Source organism: Puccinia triticina, chromosome 4A (genome assembly GCF_026914185.1).
Source record: "Puccinia triticina chromosome 4A, complete sequence".
Classification (NCBI taxonomy): domain Eukaryota; kingdom Fungi; phylum Basidiomycota; class Pucciniomycetes; order Pucciniales; family Pucciniaceae; genus Puccinia; species Puccinia triticina.
This window is the reverse complement of record NC_070561.1, coordinates 4859613-4877013: the sequence shown is the minus strand read 5'-3', so window position 1 is coordinate 4877013 and position 17401 is coordinate 4859613. Positions and strand designations below refer to the sequence as shown.

At 50.7% G+C, this 17401-nt stretch overlaps 4 protein-coding genes across 4 annotated transcripts; 3 read left to right on the top strand and 1 right to left on the bottom strand.

The window, feature by feature from the left end:
* Nucleotides 1–3990: 3990 nt before the first annotated feature.
* Nucleotides 3991–4620, top strand: PtA15_4A556 (uncharacterized protein; the record flags this gene model as incomplete). The annotated part of the gene is made up of 2 exons (XM_053168452.1): nucleotides 3991–4012; nucleotides 4292–4620. The coding sequence occupies 2 exons, from the start codon at nucleotides 3991–3993 to the stop codon at nucleotides 4618–4620; spliced, it is 351 nt and encodes a 116-aa protein (XP_053019660.1).
* A 508-nt stretch (nucleotides 4621–5128) lies between these two features.
* Nucleotides 5129–6257, bottom strand: PtA15_4A555 (uncharacterized protein; the record flags this gene model as incomplete). Its single annotated transcript, XM_053168451.1, has 2 exons — nucleotides 5129–5443; nucleotides 5952–6257. The coding sequence occupies 2 exons, from the start codon at nucleotides 6255–6257 to the stop codon at nucleotides 5129–5131; spliced, it is 621 nt and encodes a 206-aa protein (XP_053019659.1).
* A 4644-nt stretch (nucleotides 6258–10901) lies between these two features.
* PtA15_4A554 (uncharacterized protein) lies at nucleotides 10902–13385 on the top strand (the record flags this gene model as incomplete). Its single annotated transcript, XM_053168450.1, has 10 exons — nucleotides 10902–11154; nucleotides 11221–11377; nucleotides 11469–11537; nucleotides 11615–12014; nucleotides 12108–12285; nucleotides 12398–12497; nucleotides 12579–12657; nucleotides 12881–12939; nucleotides 13011–13146; nucleotides 13323–13385. The coding sequence occupies 10 exons, from the start codon at nucleotides 10902–10904 to the stop codon at nucleotides 13383–13385; spliced, it is 1494 nt and encodes a 497-aa protein (XP_053019658.1).
* A 1287-nt stretch (nucleotides 13386–14672) lies between these two features.
* On the top strand, nucleotides 14673–16850 carry PtA15_4A553 (uncharacterized protein; the record flags this gene model as incomplete). Its single annotated transcript, XM_053168449.1, has 8 exons — nucleotides 14673–15000; nucleotides 15080–15230; nucleotides 15319–15387; nucleotides 15505–15889; nucleotides 16020–16236; nucleotides 16328–16430; nucleotides 16506–16584; nucleotides 16668–16850. The coding sequence occupies 8 exons, from the start codon at nucleotides 14673–14675 to the stop codon at nucleotides 16848–16850; spliced, it is 1515 nt and encodes a 504-aa protein (XP_053019657.1).
* Nucleotides 16851–17401: the final 551 nt, after the last annotated feature.

Below are 17401 nucleotides of genomic sequence, written 5' to 3'. Positions count from 1 at the left end.
CGTTGAGTTGTTTTTTCAAAGTGCGCGCGGGGTTTGCTCCGGGTTCCACGTTGATTGCTCCCCAGAGGTCCTTGTTTTTCATGAAGGTCCGCATGCGAAGGAACCAGAGAGCGTAGTTGGTGTCGCCCTGTAGAGTGAGGAGGCACGCCAGTTCTTCCTTGGTTGCGATGCTTGATGCCATTGCTTCGCTGCCATTTTAAGTCGTTCGATTTGAGGAATTTGTTTGTTTGAAAGGTCTCGAGACTGTAAATCTGTGAGAATAATGAGACTTAAGGTTGTAATTTCATCTTTGTCAGCTCATGGTGGTCTTCATGAGAGGATAGAGTAAGAAAAAGAAAACAAGTGACAATTTGTACCTTAAGGGCAGTGGTAGGCAACTAAGATAACGGTTTTAGGTGAAACGGCTAAGTATGAGAACAAGAATGTGTTTGAGAGACAGAAAGAAGGAGAGGTCCGAGAATGGCACGAGTGCGGTACGAGGTCGTCGCAAGCTGCTGATGATAAAAGAGAAAAAGTAAGACTCAAGACTGGAGTCGATGGGGGGTGTTGAGGAAGGCTGGTCTGAGCTAAGATGATGGAGAAGGTTTATGAGCTGATTCGAGTTTGTGTGTAGTCAAAGGGAAGTGTACGGTAGCTGAGGAAAAAGAGAAGAGGAAGACTGAAGGTTAGGCTTTTTATACCCAAGGTGTTCGATGATGTGGCTTCAGAGAGTACGCACAAGTTTGGTCTGGTTAGGTCACAGGGTCCAGGGTTTGCCCTACGAGGCGTTTGGGGCGCTCGGTTGCTGGCTGGGTTGGTCCGGATCAAGGAGCAGGGTTGTGTCGTCCTGACCAATCTGGTTGGTTTCTCGGTCCATGTCTTCTTCGCCTGAATAGAGCGGTATGGCAAGGGACTGGTTAGTTTTGGAACATTAACCGATTTGGTTACATCGATTTCAGTGATACAGGAGTTTTTTTTGCTGTACTTACAGTTGAGTGTGTGGCTGAGTGATATTGATGAGGAGAGATTCGGGTTGTCAGTCTCCAAGGTGGGAAGTCCAGGAGCTGTACCCGGGCCGTTCGGGCCGGGGCCCGAATCCTGACATTTTCCACAAATCCTGGACGTGGGCTAGTTCTTTTCAATTTTGTTATCAGATTGGTGTCGTGTTCCTTGGCGTGAATAACATTGGCAACTAATTTGGCACAAGTCGCAATCTTGCCCAGTTAGTCATTGTCTTTTCCTGTCAGCCAAACGTCTGCCAGACCTTGTCCAAAAGCATATCCGACATAGAATTAGTCCTAGCTTGATCTGGCCGTTCTTTGATATCTCCATTGAACTGATTCATCAGGGGATCGACTGATTTCATGTTTTTGACAGACTTTTTGGTGGGTCAAGAACTAGTTCTCATTGAATTGTCGTCAGCTAATTAGCAAATCTACGTACCACAATCATCACTAAACGTACCAGGAACAATCGGGTACGGATCTTGGGAATTAACATTGTTTTAACATTTTTTTTCTTCCAAATACTGGAGTACTTCACGCCGATTTAGAAAGCAGGCCATTTTCTATTTTCTATTTCTTAGCATAGAAACTGCTTTTGCTCCCCTTGGAAAATAGAAAATAGCATTTAGCTGGGTAGCTGGTTGGTTTGCAAAGCAAACTCCTCACAGGGGTGACTTCTGCCTTACGTAGGAAGATAAACTGGGGTGATGAGATTCCCCCCTATTGGTGGGAGCAAACTTCAAACTGCAATCACAAGCTTTCCTCACAGATTTGAGGATGTACATTCAGGGCTTCTTGAAGAGCTATATGATGTGCTGCTCATCCAACCCAAGCTCCGAAGGAGTACATAATCTTTAATGATTCTGATAAAATGTACAGTTTGAACTTTTTCTTACACTGGGACAAGTAGATCAAGCAGCCTGGGGGATGCCAAAACAAGTCATATCAGGACAAAACCTGATGGTTTTTGAAAATCTTTGTAAAATAATATAACAAGAAGCAGGCCTTCATTTAGAGAATGTAAAAAGGTACCCGTTGCTAGGCACCCGGCACCGCCTGTGCCGGGTGCCCGTTTTTTGGCGAAAAGTGGTGCGGTACCCGGGTACCGCTCATCCCCGGCCGGGGAGCCGGGTACTCCGGCACGCGGCCACCTTTGGCCGGCCATCGAGGGGATCAATTACTCCTCTCAATGGCCGGCAGGGGAGTGTGTCCTCTTCTTGACGCCATTGAGAGGAGTTGACCATTCCCTTGATGGCATCCAGAGGGGGATGGACTCCCATTGGTGCCATCGAGGGGAGTACAAACTCCCCTTGATGGGATCAAGGTGTGTACTCCCCTCGATGTCATTGAGAGGAGTACACCCCCCCCCCCCTTGATGACAAGGGGATTGCGTCCTCTCAATGACATTGAGGGGGGTTGTGTACTCCCCTCGATGTCATCGAGAGGACACACCCCACTCGATTCCATCGAGGGGAGTGCACCATCCCCTCAATGACCGAGGGGAGCCGAGGGGAATATCTAGAGAGTAGAATACATATCTGCCATCGAGGGGATTATATCTTCCTTGCAATGCCATAAAGGGGAGTGTTTCCCCCCCCCCCCCCCTTAATGTCATTGAGGGGGTGCACTCCTCTCAATGACCGGTCTCTGCCGGCCATCAAGAGGGTAGTAAGTCTTCATGGCATCCCTTTGGGGCTTGGGAGTGAGTTTTGATAAAAAAAAAATCAGCTGGTACCCGTGGTACCTGCCTAAAAGACCGCTGGTACCCGCCTGGCGGTGCCAGATGCGGTGCTGGGTGCCCGTTTTTCTCAAAAAATGCGCAGGTACTGGCGGTGCAACCGGTACCCGGGTCCGTTTTGACATTCTCTACCTTCATTGTCTGTGAAGCAAACTGGGTGGACATGTACAGCAAAGCAGCTCCAGGGTGAGAAAGGCAAAATAGAGGGGTTTCAGCCCAAATCAAAGAAACTCATTGTGTGGGAATTTTGACATACGGCATAGGCCTCCATGACCTCAACACAAATCCCAGTCTCCATGCAGGTGTGCAGCATTTGGCTGGTCACAAAGCAACCCTGACTGGAGGGAGGGCCTTGCATACTTATAAAACCCTTTTGCTTGTGTGAGCCGATTCTAAGGTTTGGCTGGGAGCAGCCTTGTTTGCATCACCACACTCTCAACACTCAACATAATCTTTTACTTCTCCATGTTCTTGATTTATTTTCTTTTTATCACAAAATTTTGATTGTATCCAGTGATTTTTTTTTGTTCAAGTTCAAGATTTTGAACTTTGATTTGGCTTGCACCCCATAAGGCAAGGACCGTGGGCAGTCATACTACTTCTTGCTGCCAAGTTTGAAATATGAAACGGGGAGGATACAACAATAAATAAAAATACTGAGAAATCAAGCAGATGGTAAGCTGTCAGAAAAACCAAAAAAGAAAGAAAGAAAAAAAAAAATCCAATGAGTGGAATAGAAAGCAGGAGAGAAATAATGGTGTGTACATCATGTCTGGCTCACCCAAGCTTGGTGCTTTTGCACGGAAGCCTCTCTGGTAGGCAGCCCAGACCTGCTCACCATGGGTGGCTTAGTTAAGCTTGAGGCTGGCATGGACAGCTCTGCTGCTTGCTCCCACTTGACTCCTAAGCTTAAGGTTGTGGGTCTGTTGGGTTGGGCTGACATTGCCAATTTCCCCCAGCAGCCAGCCCAAACCTGGCTTGAACTCGGCCAAGGTTTCAGGATGTGAATATTTGCGGATATCGAGATATCCGCTGGCTTGGGATCTCGGATATCTGGAGTGATCCGTGGCCGTTTGATCGTCTACCGGATCGACTCCCGCAATGCTTGGCTGATATACATACATATTAAGGTTGGAGTGGGTCTTTTTTTTTCATGTACATAGACTCTTGCCGACCAAACAGAAGAACTCAGAAAAAAAAAAAACAACATCCACGAAACGAGAGAGAGAAAAAAAAAAAGAAGAAAACTTTTTTAGAAAAAAAAGAAGCATGTCAGCTGATCCGCCGGGCAGTCGACCGAACACTGCCAAAAGCAACATCTCCTTCTCCACCAGCCACTCCTCCCCAGCCAGCCAGCACCACGCCCAGCCGACCTTCAGCCTGCCCAGCCACCCGAACCCACTCCCCGAACTCAGCCAGCCCCACCCCAGGCTGTTCTACCATCCCCAGCACCCCAGCACGCTCACCCACCTCTACCACCACCACTACCTCAGCCAGCAGCACCACTCCCCAGGCGCATCCCCCTCACACCCACACCCGGCCCCCAAACGATCCAGCTCCCCCCCGCCAGCGACCGCCAGCAACCCGCCCCCAGCGAAACGGGCCAAGAAGAACAAGCCCCCCGCCCAGCCAACGATCACCAAGCGCGGCACCGTCGTCGGCCAGCTCTCCGAGCAGATCGCAGACTCAAACGACCCCGCCGTCAAGCCCTACGGCTGTGGATACCCGCAATGCCAGCAGCAACAGCCCCCCGTGCAGTTCAACAACTGCGGCATGCTGCTTGCCCACTGGAGAGACACCCACGAGAACTTCAGGGGCTCGATCGAACGGCCCTTCCTGTGCACGATGGACGGCTGTCTCAGGGACTGGAAGGTATGCTTTGCTTCCCCTGGCCCCTAGATCGACCTTGTACCCAACTCACAGCTGCTGTCTTCCACACAGAACATCGCCGGCATACGCTATCACATCCAGACCGCACCCGACCACTTCATCACCGACACTGCAACCAACAAGCGGGTCAAGAACCTCAACCCGGAGCGCCACCACCAGTCCCACCACCAGCGCCGCCAGAACACTGCCAACAAGAACACCACCACCACCACCACCAAGCCCGACGACCCCTCCATCCCCGTGCCCTTCCCCCATGAGCCCCCCGCCGCATCGACCAGCCAGAAACAGCAGCAGCAGCAGCCGAAGAGCTCGGGCCGCGGACGGGCCAAGAAGAAGGCCGCCCCCAACGGCCCCCGGAGCGCCAAGAGCGAGGAGCGCGAGGCAGCCCGGAAGTATCTGTGTCCGATCGAGGGCTGCGACAAGCGGTACCAACAGACCTGTCAGTGCCTCTGCCCATCGAAAGATGTACCCCCCAACTGACAGAGAGCTGTTTGTGCATGGTAGCCGGGCTGAAGTATCATCTGTCGAACGGGAACGAACATGCCAACATGATCCAGCGGGACAAGGCGCACATCGACGAGCTGATAGCCCGGTCGACGATGACGATGCTGAAGGCGCGCGAGACGGGCGAGGAGCCGCCGGCGGGGGGTGCGGAGGGGCGTCGGACGCCGGTCCGGCCGGACGCAGGGTCGGGGGATCTCCCCGGGACGCCCTTCGAGGCTTCGCGGCCCTCGACGGCCGCCTCGCTTCTCCGCCCGCACATCCCACCCCTCTCCACGACCCCCGTCTCCTCCCAGCCGTTCGGGAACCAGCTGCTCCAGATCCTGCAGCCCTCCCCGCCCCCGCCGCTGCCCAAACTCTCCCTCCAGCCCGCCTTCCGCGCCCTCCCCCCTCCGCCCGCTTCCGCCGGCCCCAGACGCTCGGCCAGCGATCTCCACCGCGGCCATCATCTTCTTCTCCAGCAGCAGAGTCACCAGCGCGAGCGGGCGGAGCGGGAGCAGCAGCAGCGGGAGCGGGAGCGAGACGGGGAGCAGCAGCAACAACATCAGGCCCAACAACAGCAGCAGCAGCAACAGCAACAACAACAACAACAACAACAACAGCAGCAAAAACAGCATCAGGCCCAACAACAACAGCAGCAGCAAAAACAGCATCAGGCCCAACAACAACAGCAACAGCAACAACACGAACAGCAGCAGCACCAAGAACATCAGCAGCAACAAGGCCAGATCCACCCTTCGCCTCACCTCAAGCCCCTCGCGCCTCCCTCCCCGCTCGCACCGCTCATCCACGCCTCCTCCAGCCCCCCGTTCTCGCTAGCCAACACCAACGGAGCCAACCCCACCAGTGCCACCAGCACCGCCGCGAGCCCGTACATCCATCACCAGCTCCCCCGCGACCCCGCCCCCTCGGCGGCCAGGAACGCCCCGCTTGCCGGCATCCTGCACCACCACCACCACCTCCTCCTCCACCATCTCTCGCCCTCCCTCCCGCCCCCGCTCGCCCCTCCCTCCACCCCCGGCTCCGCCGCCGCCGCGATCACCGCTAGGCCTGCGGGAGCGGGCCCGTTCGCTGGCCCCGCCGCCCCGGCTCCCGTCGCTGCCCTCTTCGCTTCCGCGTTTCCGATGCCTGCTCATCTGTCGCATCTTCCTCAGCATCAGCATCCGCAGCAGCAGCATTCGCAGCAGCAGCATCAGCAGTCTCATCCGCAGTCCCATCAGCAGTCTCATCAGCAGTCTCATCCGCAGTCTCATCCGCAGTCCCATCAGCAGTCCCATCCGCAGTCTCATCCGCAGTCCCATCAGCAGTCCCATCAGCAGCCACATCAGCAGTCTCATCAGCAGTCCCATCCGCAGCCACGTCCGCAGCCACATCAGCAGCCACATCCGCATCATCCTCAACAGCATCCTCAACAGCATCCACAGCAACATCCTCAACACCCACACCACCAGCTCCCGCAGCACCACCAACCAAAGAGCTTCGCCCCGTTCACTCCTCCCCGCCACTGACTCCCCCCCCCCCCCCCCTTTCTCTCTCTCTCCTCCCGCCCCTCCATTGTCCTCGTTCAATCACCTTGTAGACTCGTGTTTTTTTTTTTTCTTTTTTTAATTTATGGGGGCTTGGAATCGCTGCTTCGTCCCAGACTCGGCGTGTGTGTATGGGTGTGTGGGTGCGCAAGGAGTGGGTGAGGGCGCGGGGATGGTTTTGGTGGGCCCCCTCTGCGCTTCGTCTTTGGGGCCGTGTCTTTACGCCGCGCCCGCCGCCGGGTCTCTCCCCCGTCTGGACAGCTTCCCGGGGACGCGGGCATGGCCCGGCCGCGGGCCGCATCGGGGGCTTGTTTCTGTAGACATTCTCTCGCTGGTTGTCGGAATGAATTTGCGTGTGTAATAGGACGGTTCACGTAGGGCCGAAATCAGCAAGACCGAAATAAAGTTTATCCCACGGTCCCAGCCAATTTGGCTGGGAAGGCTTGCTGATTTATAACATCAGCAGGGTTAAAAAATACCTACGTGAACCGTCCTAATGTGTACATCGTTTTCGCTTTCACACTCCCGAACCGGGTAAGAGTGACGTGTTTACGTAATGTATTGCATGTGGGGAGTGTGCGAGCCGGGGCCCAGGACAGCAAGCTTAACTAAGCCTCTCCGGGGAGGCGCAAAGCGTCTCCGAAGGAGAGGCTTAGGACTCAAGTCACATTCTTTGCCTGAGGCTGACAGGGTTTTGCGCAGAAAATCACATATTTTGTATTTACATCTCTATTCCCTCTCCCTCTCAACTTGAAATTCAAAGCCCCATATGCCAGGTTATAGCTCTCAATCTGAGCTGTCCTGTACATATTTTTTCAAGTAGAACCATCAAAAACTGGCCGCTCAGTGGCCATTCTGGTGCGGGCTATTCCTGAGCAATGCAAAGAAGCCATTGGATTATCCAAAGGTTGAGGTAGGACACGCTCTCACAGTTTTTTCCAGTATTGGATTAATATGGGCAGGTCTCTTGAGTGCATAAGCAAGGAGTCCCACAGGGTTTGACATATGATGACAAACCTTAATTTCATGCGTTTAGGCCGGACTGGCTATCTGGTTTAGATCAGGCCGGATAGGCTCCAAGGTGGAATTTCTACATCATTTTTTTTTCAGTGGATGGTGGTAGGTGTTGTTTTGGACACATGAGATTATGTAGAAACAAAAGCTGATTCTAATGGTACCGGAGGCTGTGAAAAAATCAGAGGGGTATGTGGTGATATGGGGGTTAGAAGGATTTTTTCAACATTTGGCTGGGCAGCCTCAAGCCAAATGTTGGACATGAGGCACAAGTCCCTCCCACAAGCGGGAGGGTGCTTGCGCCCCGCAAGCACAGGGAGGGACTTGTGTTAAGTTTGCCAGGACAGCGGCTTGGTCCAGCCAGACTGTACATGGCAGTTGCACATTGCCGCCGAAGCGCCCAAAGTTCGGCCGTCAATTTGACAGTTCCCCCCCAGCCAGCGTTGACCGTTTGCATGCCAGCCTCCCGTCAACCGTCAAGCGGACCGCCAAAATTGACGGTACCCCCGCCAATGCGCAAGCCGACAACCCGCTGGCAAAAGTAAGGGCACATTAACCCGTCCGGCAACACGCCATCCAACCCAAGCCCCCCTACAAAAGCGGTCAGGGCCGCTTGCCCAACATTCGACCACCATTCAATCGCACACCACCAGCAATTTGCCGGCCAATCACATTACTCATGGGCACTTTTAGTTTTGGTTTAACGGCCACCAGGGCACTTTCTTGTATTTTATTGCATTTTAATTTTTTTTTTTGATCTTTTATTGTTTTTTTAATCTTTTCTTTTTCTGAATACATGCTAGGGAGGGAAGGAGAGATAATGAAAAGAGAAATCACAGAATACTGAAGCAAATAATTCCTTAGATGAGCCAGGGTCCAAGTATTTATATATATACAACAGCTGTTTATATGTGCCACTTACATCATAGAGTGCGCCGTTGGGTCCAAACTGGTCTCTCAAATCCAAAGGGGGCTGAATTGAGAACAGTGAGCAATGAAGAATGAATGCCCAATTTATGGAGGTAGTCGATGAGAGTGAGGGAGATACAAACATGTTGCTTGAGCAGGGATTCAGTGGGTGCAAACCATTGGTTGGAGACGGCGACGATTGAGCTGCCCAAGGCCTTGCTTGACAACTCTGCGGGTGAGAAGCGAATGAGGAGCATCAGCCTCTTGATCTCTCAGCCACACCACCCAGTTCTCAAAGACCAACCAACAAGAGAGCCGAAGTGCTGCTCAAACTCAGCCGGCAGGATGGGCTGGATGAATGGGCTCATCATGGGCTTGGTGTGGTTGGCTGGTGTGGTGTTCCCTCAGCTTGGAGGCCATGATGAGAATAAAAGGCCTGGCCATCAGTGACCGCACAAATCTTGCCGGGTCCTCGCAACGTTCCCTGTGGTTGGAAAGATCGATCAATAGTAAAAATCAGCTCAGAAGCGAGCAGGCAAGGAGGAAGACGAGGAGGAGGGATAGTCAGGGGAACGTGGCTTGGAAGGAGCCGATGGAGCCAAGCAAGGTGCGGAGCTTGATGGGGGATGTGATGTGGATGGGGTGTGGGCCGGGCAAGGAGGAGGCAGGCGCAGAGGGACATGTCTGAGGATGTGGTTTGGTGAGGGTGGGGGAGATGGAGGGTGGTGGTGATCCAATGAGCGGACTTAGAAAAATGAGGTGGGTGGATGGATGAGGGCCAAGGGTGACGTGTCCCTCTGATGGGCGGACTTTGTCTTGGCCCCCTCTGCCCTTTTTTTGGGGTTAGCCTGGAGCTTGCCACTGTTCCCACCGGGTCAAGCGCGTTTGTCGGCAAACCGGCCCCAGGCAAGTTATGTTAAACTTGCCTGGAGTCAAGTGCCGGCGGTTCGGCTGTTAATTCGGGTGGCAGTTTGACAGCTGACGGGAGGCCGTTACACCATGGGTGAAGCACGTCGAAATTATTTCGATCGCCCACCAAAATGCTTTCGGTTGGCCCGCCTGCAAGGGTGGACTCGCCTGCAAGGGTGGACTGTCCATTGACGGTTGGCAATTCTCCAGAAAGGAATCCAGCGGTTTACTGGATGGGATTCCAAATTTATTTTGGATTGCCAACCCCATTCCAAATTGCTTTTGATGGCTATTCGGAATGGTGACGGGTTGGCGCGGGCTGCTGAAGGCTTGAAAATGCAAGTGGGCAACTGGTCAAACAAAAGGGGGGATTGAACCAGCACCATCTGGCTGATCTATCCCACAGGAGCTGCTTGACCACTATGCTAGACACACTATGCAGTCAGGTGTGTGATTAGTGGATATAAGGCTGCATTTGTGGGGCTTGCCCGGTTGTATACGAAACTATTCCGGGGAAAATCCAGGAAAGAAACCGGAATGAGATTCCGGTCTGTTTCTTGGAATGAAGTCAAATGAATTCCGACTTCATTCCGGCGCGGACCCATCTATTCAGGTTTGGGTTTAACCCAAATTGCAATCGGAATGATTCCGGTCCTTTGACCACACCGGAAGCATTCCGATCGCTTTTTGGTTTTTCTTGCCCTCCAGTATTTTTACTGGATTCAAACTTTAAAACTTCACCTGTGGTGTAGGTGAGCGGTCAATCTGACTGTCACTTGGCTCTGACGGCAGTTTTGACGGCCGAAACCCTAATCCGTGCAACTGCCGTGTAGACTTGCGAGGTGGTCTTTTGGGTCTGCACGTAATAGCGTGCGATATCTGCTGTCTCCTGTCCAGATGCAACCTCTGCAAGGCTTTTCATCTGCAAGGCTTTGGGGACGCCGGGAGGAGCAAATTCATGGGTTCCGCAAGCGGCCAGCTCACATTCTCGGCGATGGATCCGTGCGGACATTCGGCTGATGACGACAACAAACCCCAGGAACTCGCTGGAAATCGCCGACACTTCGCGCCTTCCGTGACCCTGTCCCACAAGGCTCGAGCCAAGCTTTGAACAACGTACAGATTCCTCAGACGTCCTCGGCCACATGCCTGCCGTGAGATGCCGAGCCTCCGGAGCAAATAAGTCCCACCCTCCACTCCCAATCATTTTGTTCTCGTTTCCTTCGTTGAGTTTAGATTGATTTGTTTACGTACACAAGGAGTAGGCTGCCTCCACCCATCCTTCTTGGGGCTCTATAATACAACTGCATACATAAGAAGTGTGACTGACTCGACTCGCCAGGACAGGCCAGGAGGACCCGCACGTCCTCGTTCACCACAGCCTCGGCGTTACTGGGAAAAGCCTCCCGAGGAGAACATCGCCCCCGCTTCATGGCCAGCCGCGGTTCCGGCCCGATCCCCGCCGGGGTCAATCCTTTCGCGCTCCAAGTCGCCCAGTTTACGTCCCAGCTTTTCTCAGAGTTCTCCGGATTCACCAAGGGCCTCTTGATCTTCCTCTTCATCTGCCATCTGGTCGTTGCCGTCTTTTGCTCGGTCATCCTCGTGCTGCCCTATGTCCATGGCATCAAACGGTCGCAATGGATTTTCAGAAGGCTATACATCAAGAATCGGCCTGGGCAGAGCGGTTGGTTGCATGCCGCGATGTTCTCTTGGGTCCGATACTAATCCGCGGCTTTCCTCGTTTCTGCAGCCCAACTTTACAAAGCCCCTCTGTTCTGGCTTAATGCTGGGGTGGTGATGACCATGTCTCAATTGCTAGGCTCGGTAGCCACGCTGGCATATATCATCGATTGGTTCAAGATTGCAAGCACGGTGGGAAGACCCAGTGCGACCCTGACGGAGCCTGCGTAAGTGCTGGTATGCAATGTGATGTCTCTGTATTTGTCTACCGAGGAAAGAGAAGTCTTGCAGTGTTGACACTCAACGCCTATCCTTCAGTATAGGATTGATGTTCATGTGCGAAATGCTAACCTACTGGAGTCTGATGCATTGTTTCGTGGTCACGATGTTAGTTGGTTGAATTTTGAAGACAACAAGCTTGATGATGAAGAAAGCTGGCTGAAACTCATACATGATCACTGAAGCTACTATGACCACGAGACTCAGGCCGAAGATATCGCCCAAGAGTTCAGGAAATGGACTCCATCACCGACTTTCATCAATGTTTTGTTTCTTGGCTTCCCAATGGTCATCATCATTGCAACCGTTTCGGTGTTCGGTGTCATGTCCGTATTCCATGCAGAGCTGGTCCATCAGGCGACAGACATGCTGGAAATTCTGAAGGAGGGCGCATCCGTTTGGGACCAGTTAAAAGTGCCGACAACGTCTGTTTCTGAAAAATACCAGCTGGTAACCCAACTCACTGAAGTCGTATCCGGGGCAAAATCCACCGGCGATCAAATTCAACAACGTGTCACGCGCAGTGTAAAATTTATTCGAATTTTACTCTCTATTATCTTGGCCCTAATTTCTGTAACGTTTGTGGTAAGCCGGCCAAAATTTGGTCAAGAGACGAGCGGGGCAGGGATTCGTTCTCTGGGATCTCATTGGACGACTGACCCTTTCCATTTCCTCCAGTGTTTCATCGGCGTGTCCTCGATAGTTGTTATGAAGTTTCACCAACAGCAGGTCCGATCTCGCCGTGAGTCATGCAAACCAAATCCCTTCCGTCAATGGTTCAGGCCCAAGGATTGGCCCAGCGCGAGCGAGGAGCAAAACAGTAGCAACACTCGAAAATTGGTCAATCGTCAATTCTGTGGGTATTATGCTGATCACTTCACATTATCTCTGGTCATCTGGCAGCATCGGACCTCTAGGATCTAAGCAGGGCCCTGACTGCATTTGAGTTCTCTATTGTGGATACGTAGTCCATCTACTCATCAGGGCGGTATTTATCATTGTATCAATGATTACTAGCATGACCCTGTTTGGCTTATGGGTCACAAGGACAGGTGATTTTATCTCATCGTGAGTACATCCTGGAAATATTCCATGATATTGGTAATTGATTTTATGAGAGCACAAAATTATATATCTTTCACTGTCCAGGCCTTACTGGCGAGGGGTCACTTCATGGGTATCGACACTGGCGTGCACTTGGTCTTCGATCCCTATTGCTTGGCAATGCGTTAGTACTCTTTATGTCGCTGTATGCATCCCTTTTCAATTCACCCTACCGAGATTAACGACACATCTTGCGAGGGAATAGTGGAGGTTGTACCAAGATCGATTGGGCGAACAGCCAAGAATGTCGAGTAGAAAAGTTATTTCTTCGACGGGGAAGATAGCCAACGACAGTAGTGCCTCCTGTAATCCTTTGGACCCCAATGAGGAAGAGATCGAAATTAAAGTATTGCCACAGAGACACCTGCCGCAAGCCGGGAGGTTACCCGGATCCCAGGAAAAAGCGGTGAGTGGCGCTCTTAAATCGTGCAGAGATAGGCACGCTCCATTCACTGATTAACTGAATCTTGACCCTAGGAAACAAACGAAGTGGGCGATTCACAAGAGCAACACGACTCAGATTTGTGAAATCCTGCATGAAGGGGGGAAACGCCGAGCGGATCCCGCTTGTTTCCTGAAGGTTTACGATCCCTGCGGTCAAAGATTGGTTCTTGTCAGTCACATGCGCCTCGAGTGCCATTCGATTCATCATCCTTTCAAGTTTCTTAGCAAGTCTCGTTCTGCGAATTTTCATATGGGTACAGCTTAGGTACCATGTAGTACAATGTTTTCAGCGGATAAACCTGGGTTTATTCCATAGAAATTAACTTATAATTGAATGTTTATTAGATCAAATTATTAGTAGCTCTTGCACCTCGAGCAGCGTCCTTCTTGTTACAGTGGGATCCCTAAGAGGATCTGCCCTACAGCTTTGAGGGCAACAAAAAGTGCCAACATGATGTTCCCGTTTTTGCAGCTCGGCCGACTTGGAGTTTGTCCTATTGTGTGATAAGGCCGGTGTCGTTTGCCGTAAAGACCGGATTATCCAGAGAAGTCTGAACGCAATATTTGTAGCAGTGTCCAGGGAACTTCAAATTTGGAACGGTGCCACCAGAACTTGACAATGCATGCAGGGTTGGTGTATTGATTGAACCAATCATGGACTTCAATTAGTCGCAACAAGCAAAAGATTTGATGATTGTTCAAGTCCAAATCTGTCAAACTGGCCATGTATGTACATACGGAAGGTCCTGACGTCGAGTGGGGCCGTTCTGGGACCACATTTTTGGTGCGGACTTTTTACCGGCCCACCGCTAGGAGTCAAATTTCCAACAAGCTTGTCCCGCGGTGTTGAGCTCTTCCAGCTGCGCCTGAATTACCAGGGCATGTTTTCCAATCTAGCCTTCGGCATAAGTTCCTCACAGTGGGCAGTCATGTCCTGAATCCAACAATCGATTCCAGGGCGACAACGTTTGCTAGTCAAAAAGCTGAATGGTTGCTACGGTGGCGCCCCGAACGGCCGTTCTGGAGTGATGCCAGTGGACAAGGGTAGACTTGGAAGGCCCCTAAGGTTTATGTAAATCGTCAGGAGATTATCAATCTTGTTAGCCAAGTTTATAATTCGGTCGAATGGTTCAAGGGTGCTGGCCAAATTTGGGCACCAAACGATATCTGGGGTAGGTGCGAACTTAACAAGTCTTTTCAGTTAAGGTAAAGGCAAGAGCACTGCGCTCCTCAGTCTTTCCTGGAGTCCTCATCAAGAATTTTTTGGCGGTTTCGTTTCAGGAAATACTTTTACGTTTCCGCTTATTGGTCGTAGAATTCGATGTCAGCTTGTGGGCAAGAGTGATGCCAAGCCACTTAACCTCTTTGCATATAGTCAGCATTTGATCCCGAGCTACAAATCAATGAGAAAACCTTACTTGGGTTCGAACACCGCGGGGACCGGGGGTTATCAACTTTGAAACAAGCCATTTGCAATTTTTTCGCTTTCCGTGTGTCAAAATGTGAGGAACATACATATTACATACATAAAAGATTCATGGGGCTCCTGAGGGCTCCTGGGATGTGAGTTCCAGAGGTATTTAAAATGAGAAAGCGTGGGTCATAGCTTACATCTAGCATCTTGTCTCTGACCGCAATTTCTGTGCCACTCGGATTTTTGGCTTAACCGGGACTTATCTTTCTGCTTCATCCTTCATGATCGACACCCCGCCGCCGGCTGACCACTTAACCTCGCAAAGTGTGAAGACGAGCCAGCCGAGTTTACTTCAGAATGACAAGATGTGGAGCCCGGTCCCTTCGGGGGTTAATCCTTTCGCATATCTCATGGAACGCAGTGCTTCTAAGGGCTCAGCACCGATGTCCGGACTCACCAAAATCCTTTTGCTTATTTTTTTCATCATCCATCTGCTGATTGCGATATTCTGCTTGGTCATTCTCGTACTGCCATGTTTTCGAGGGACGATACGGTCTCATTGGCTTTTCAGGAAGCTGTATATCAGGGATCACTCTTTTGCGGGAAACGGTTTGTCCTTACTATTGGTACCGCTCTAGTTACTTTGGTTAAAGCCTAACGGATTTTCTATCCTTTTTGGGGGCTTAAGTTTCTAGAGCCCCTTTGTACTGGGTCAATGGTGGTATCGTGATGACGGCGTCCCAGTTGATGGGCTCCGCGGCCACTGAAGCGTACATCGTGCTTCAATTTCTGATAGCACACTCAGCACAGTATGCTCTTCATGCCCAGGTGGAACCGGCGTACGTACCTTGATATGATTGTTCATTTTTTATCGGGCCAAAATCTCATTCTTTTTTGAAAGTTAACCCTTATCCGAGTCTTCCGCAGCTTGGCAATGATGTGCGTGTGCGAAATGCTTACTTACTGGAGTCAGATGCATTGTTTCGTGGTCGCAATGTTAGTTGATTGGCTTAAATAGCAACATTGTTAAGAAAGCGGGCTGAATCTGCTTCCAGCTAAAAAGAGCATGATATAGAAAACTGAGACACTGACTTGAAACCTTCCGTTCTGAAGCTACTATAACCATAAGGCTATGACCCATGACGTCAGACGATGGGCACCATCACCGACTTTCGTCAATTTTTTATTCCTTGGTTTCCCGTTGGTACTCGTCGTTGCCACTCTCCCGCCAGTGATTGGGTTATCCATAATTCATAGACAACTCACAGTCAGGGTAATTCAGACTATCGAGACCTTGGGGCAAAGCTCGTTCATCTGGGAACGAATGAGAGTGTCAACGTCCGATGAAGAGAAAAAACAGCTTACAATCGAGCTAACTCGCCTCGTGTCTCGAGCAAAAGATCTCGGCGATAGCGTCGGCATCCGGATCGAACGTCTTCGGGTTTGCTTTTATTCTTTTCTCTGGGATATGTTAGCCCAACTCTGTATAACCATACTGGTAAGCAAATCAGATTTTCATTGAAACATTCAGATTGAAATCAGGCGGGTTGGGTGGGGCCATCTACTCCGCTGTCTAACTTGCTTCTACGCCTCGCACAATACACTTCGCGCATTGTCATTTTCTCCAGCTTTTTATCATTGTATTTTCGATATTCCTTCGCAAAGTGCAACGAAAGGAAGTTCAATCGGGCCACGAGTCTTCTAAATCCGGTACTTTTCGTCGCTGCCGCTGGTTTAAACTCAAGAATCCGACATCCACGAGTGAGGTCAAGCTCAGGAGTTCTCCAAACACAGGCCATGAAGAATCCAGTAGCTCTAATCGGGGTACACTTAATCGGCAATTTGGTGGGTTGTTTGCTGATTTTCACCATCCTTCCGGATCTTCTCAGTCAAGAAAATACTGATTTTATTTGAGTGCTTCATTGAGGATTTGTAGCGTATCTGATTCTCAGGGCGTCGTTCATCGTCATCGCGATCGCTACTAGTATTACTTTATGTCTTTTGGGGATCATAAGAACACGTGATGGTTCTGGCCAAACGTAAATGATTCCTTGAATCCTCCTTAGGAAGCAGTAAAAATGACTCACAGAAGACTCAAAAATGCACTATTTCAGCCCTTATTGGCGAGCTGTCATGACGTGGCTGCCGCCTCTAGCTGGCACATGGTCGGCATTCCCGATCGCCTGGCAATGTGTTAGTTTTTTCATCTCACTTTATGCGACCCTTATCGAGTTACATTCCGACCACAGGCTGATTGCAGCTGTAAAAACAAATAGTGGGGTTTATACAACGACGAATTGAATGGAACCCTTAGAAACTCAGCAACCTCCAATGATTCCCCTTCAGCGGGGCAAACAATCGACAAGAGCGAAATCCCCCCTAAGCGTTGGGAATGCGAGTTAGAAGAAATCGAAATCCGAGTTTTTCCAATGAGAAGTAGCCCCCGTCATGAGCCGTAAGATAATGGGAGTCTTCGGGAAAGTTAGTCAGGTATTCCAGTATGTAACCCACCTAAACTGTGCGCACAAGAAGTCCCTTATGTGAACTGGGCTGATATGTGAGCTTACATTCTGCTACTCATTTCATAGCACAATAAGGTATGCAATAAGTTTTGGATGCTTTACCTTTCCCATCATATTAAAAAAAACCACATACACATGTAAACTTAAATGAGCACATCGGGGCAAAGATCAGATAAAAGAAATATTTCTGGAAACATTTGTTCTCATGTTGATTTTTATTTATTTCTCAAGGTACATTTTGTGTTGACATTGTGCACTATGAAAAAATGTATATGTATTTCCATTACCCCAACATACTGCCTTTGATCCTACACCACGGCTGCAACCGAACGTTTCAAAGCGGTTGCGAAGTGGTATTTGAAACTTTCACAATACAATTGGAAGGATACGTCGGGGCGAAGCCCCCACGGAAACCAGTTTGAGAAGTTTGGCCAAACGTTCAAAATAATGTTGGCATTCCGCTGTGGGAACGGAATGAAAACTAGATA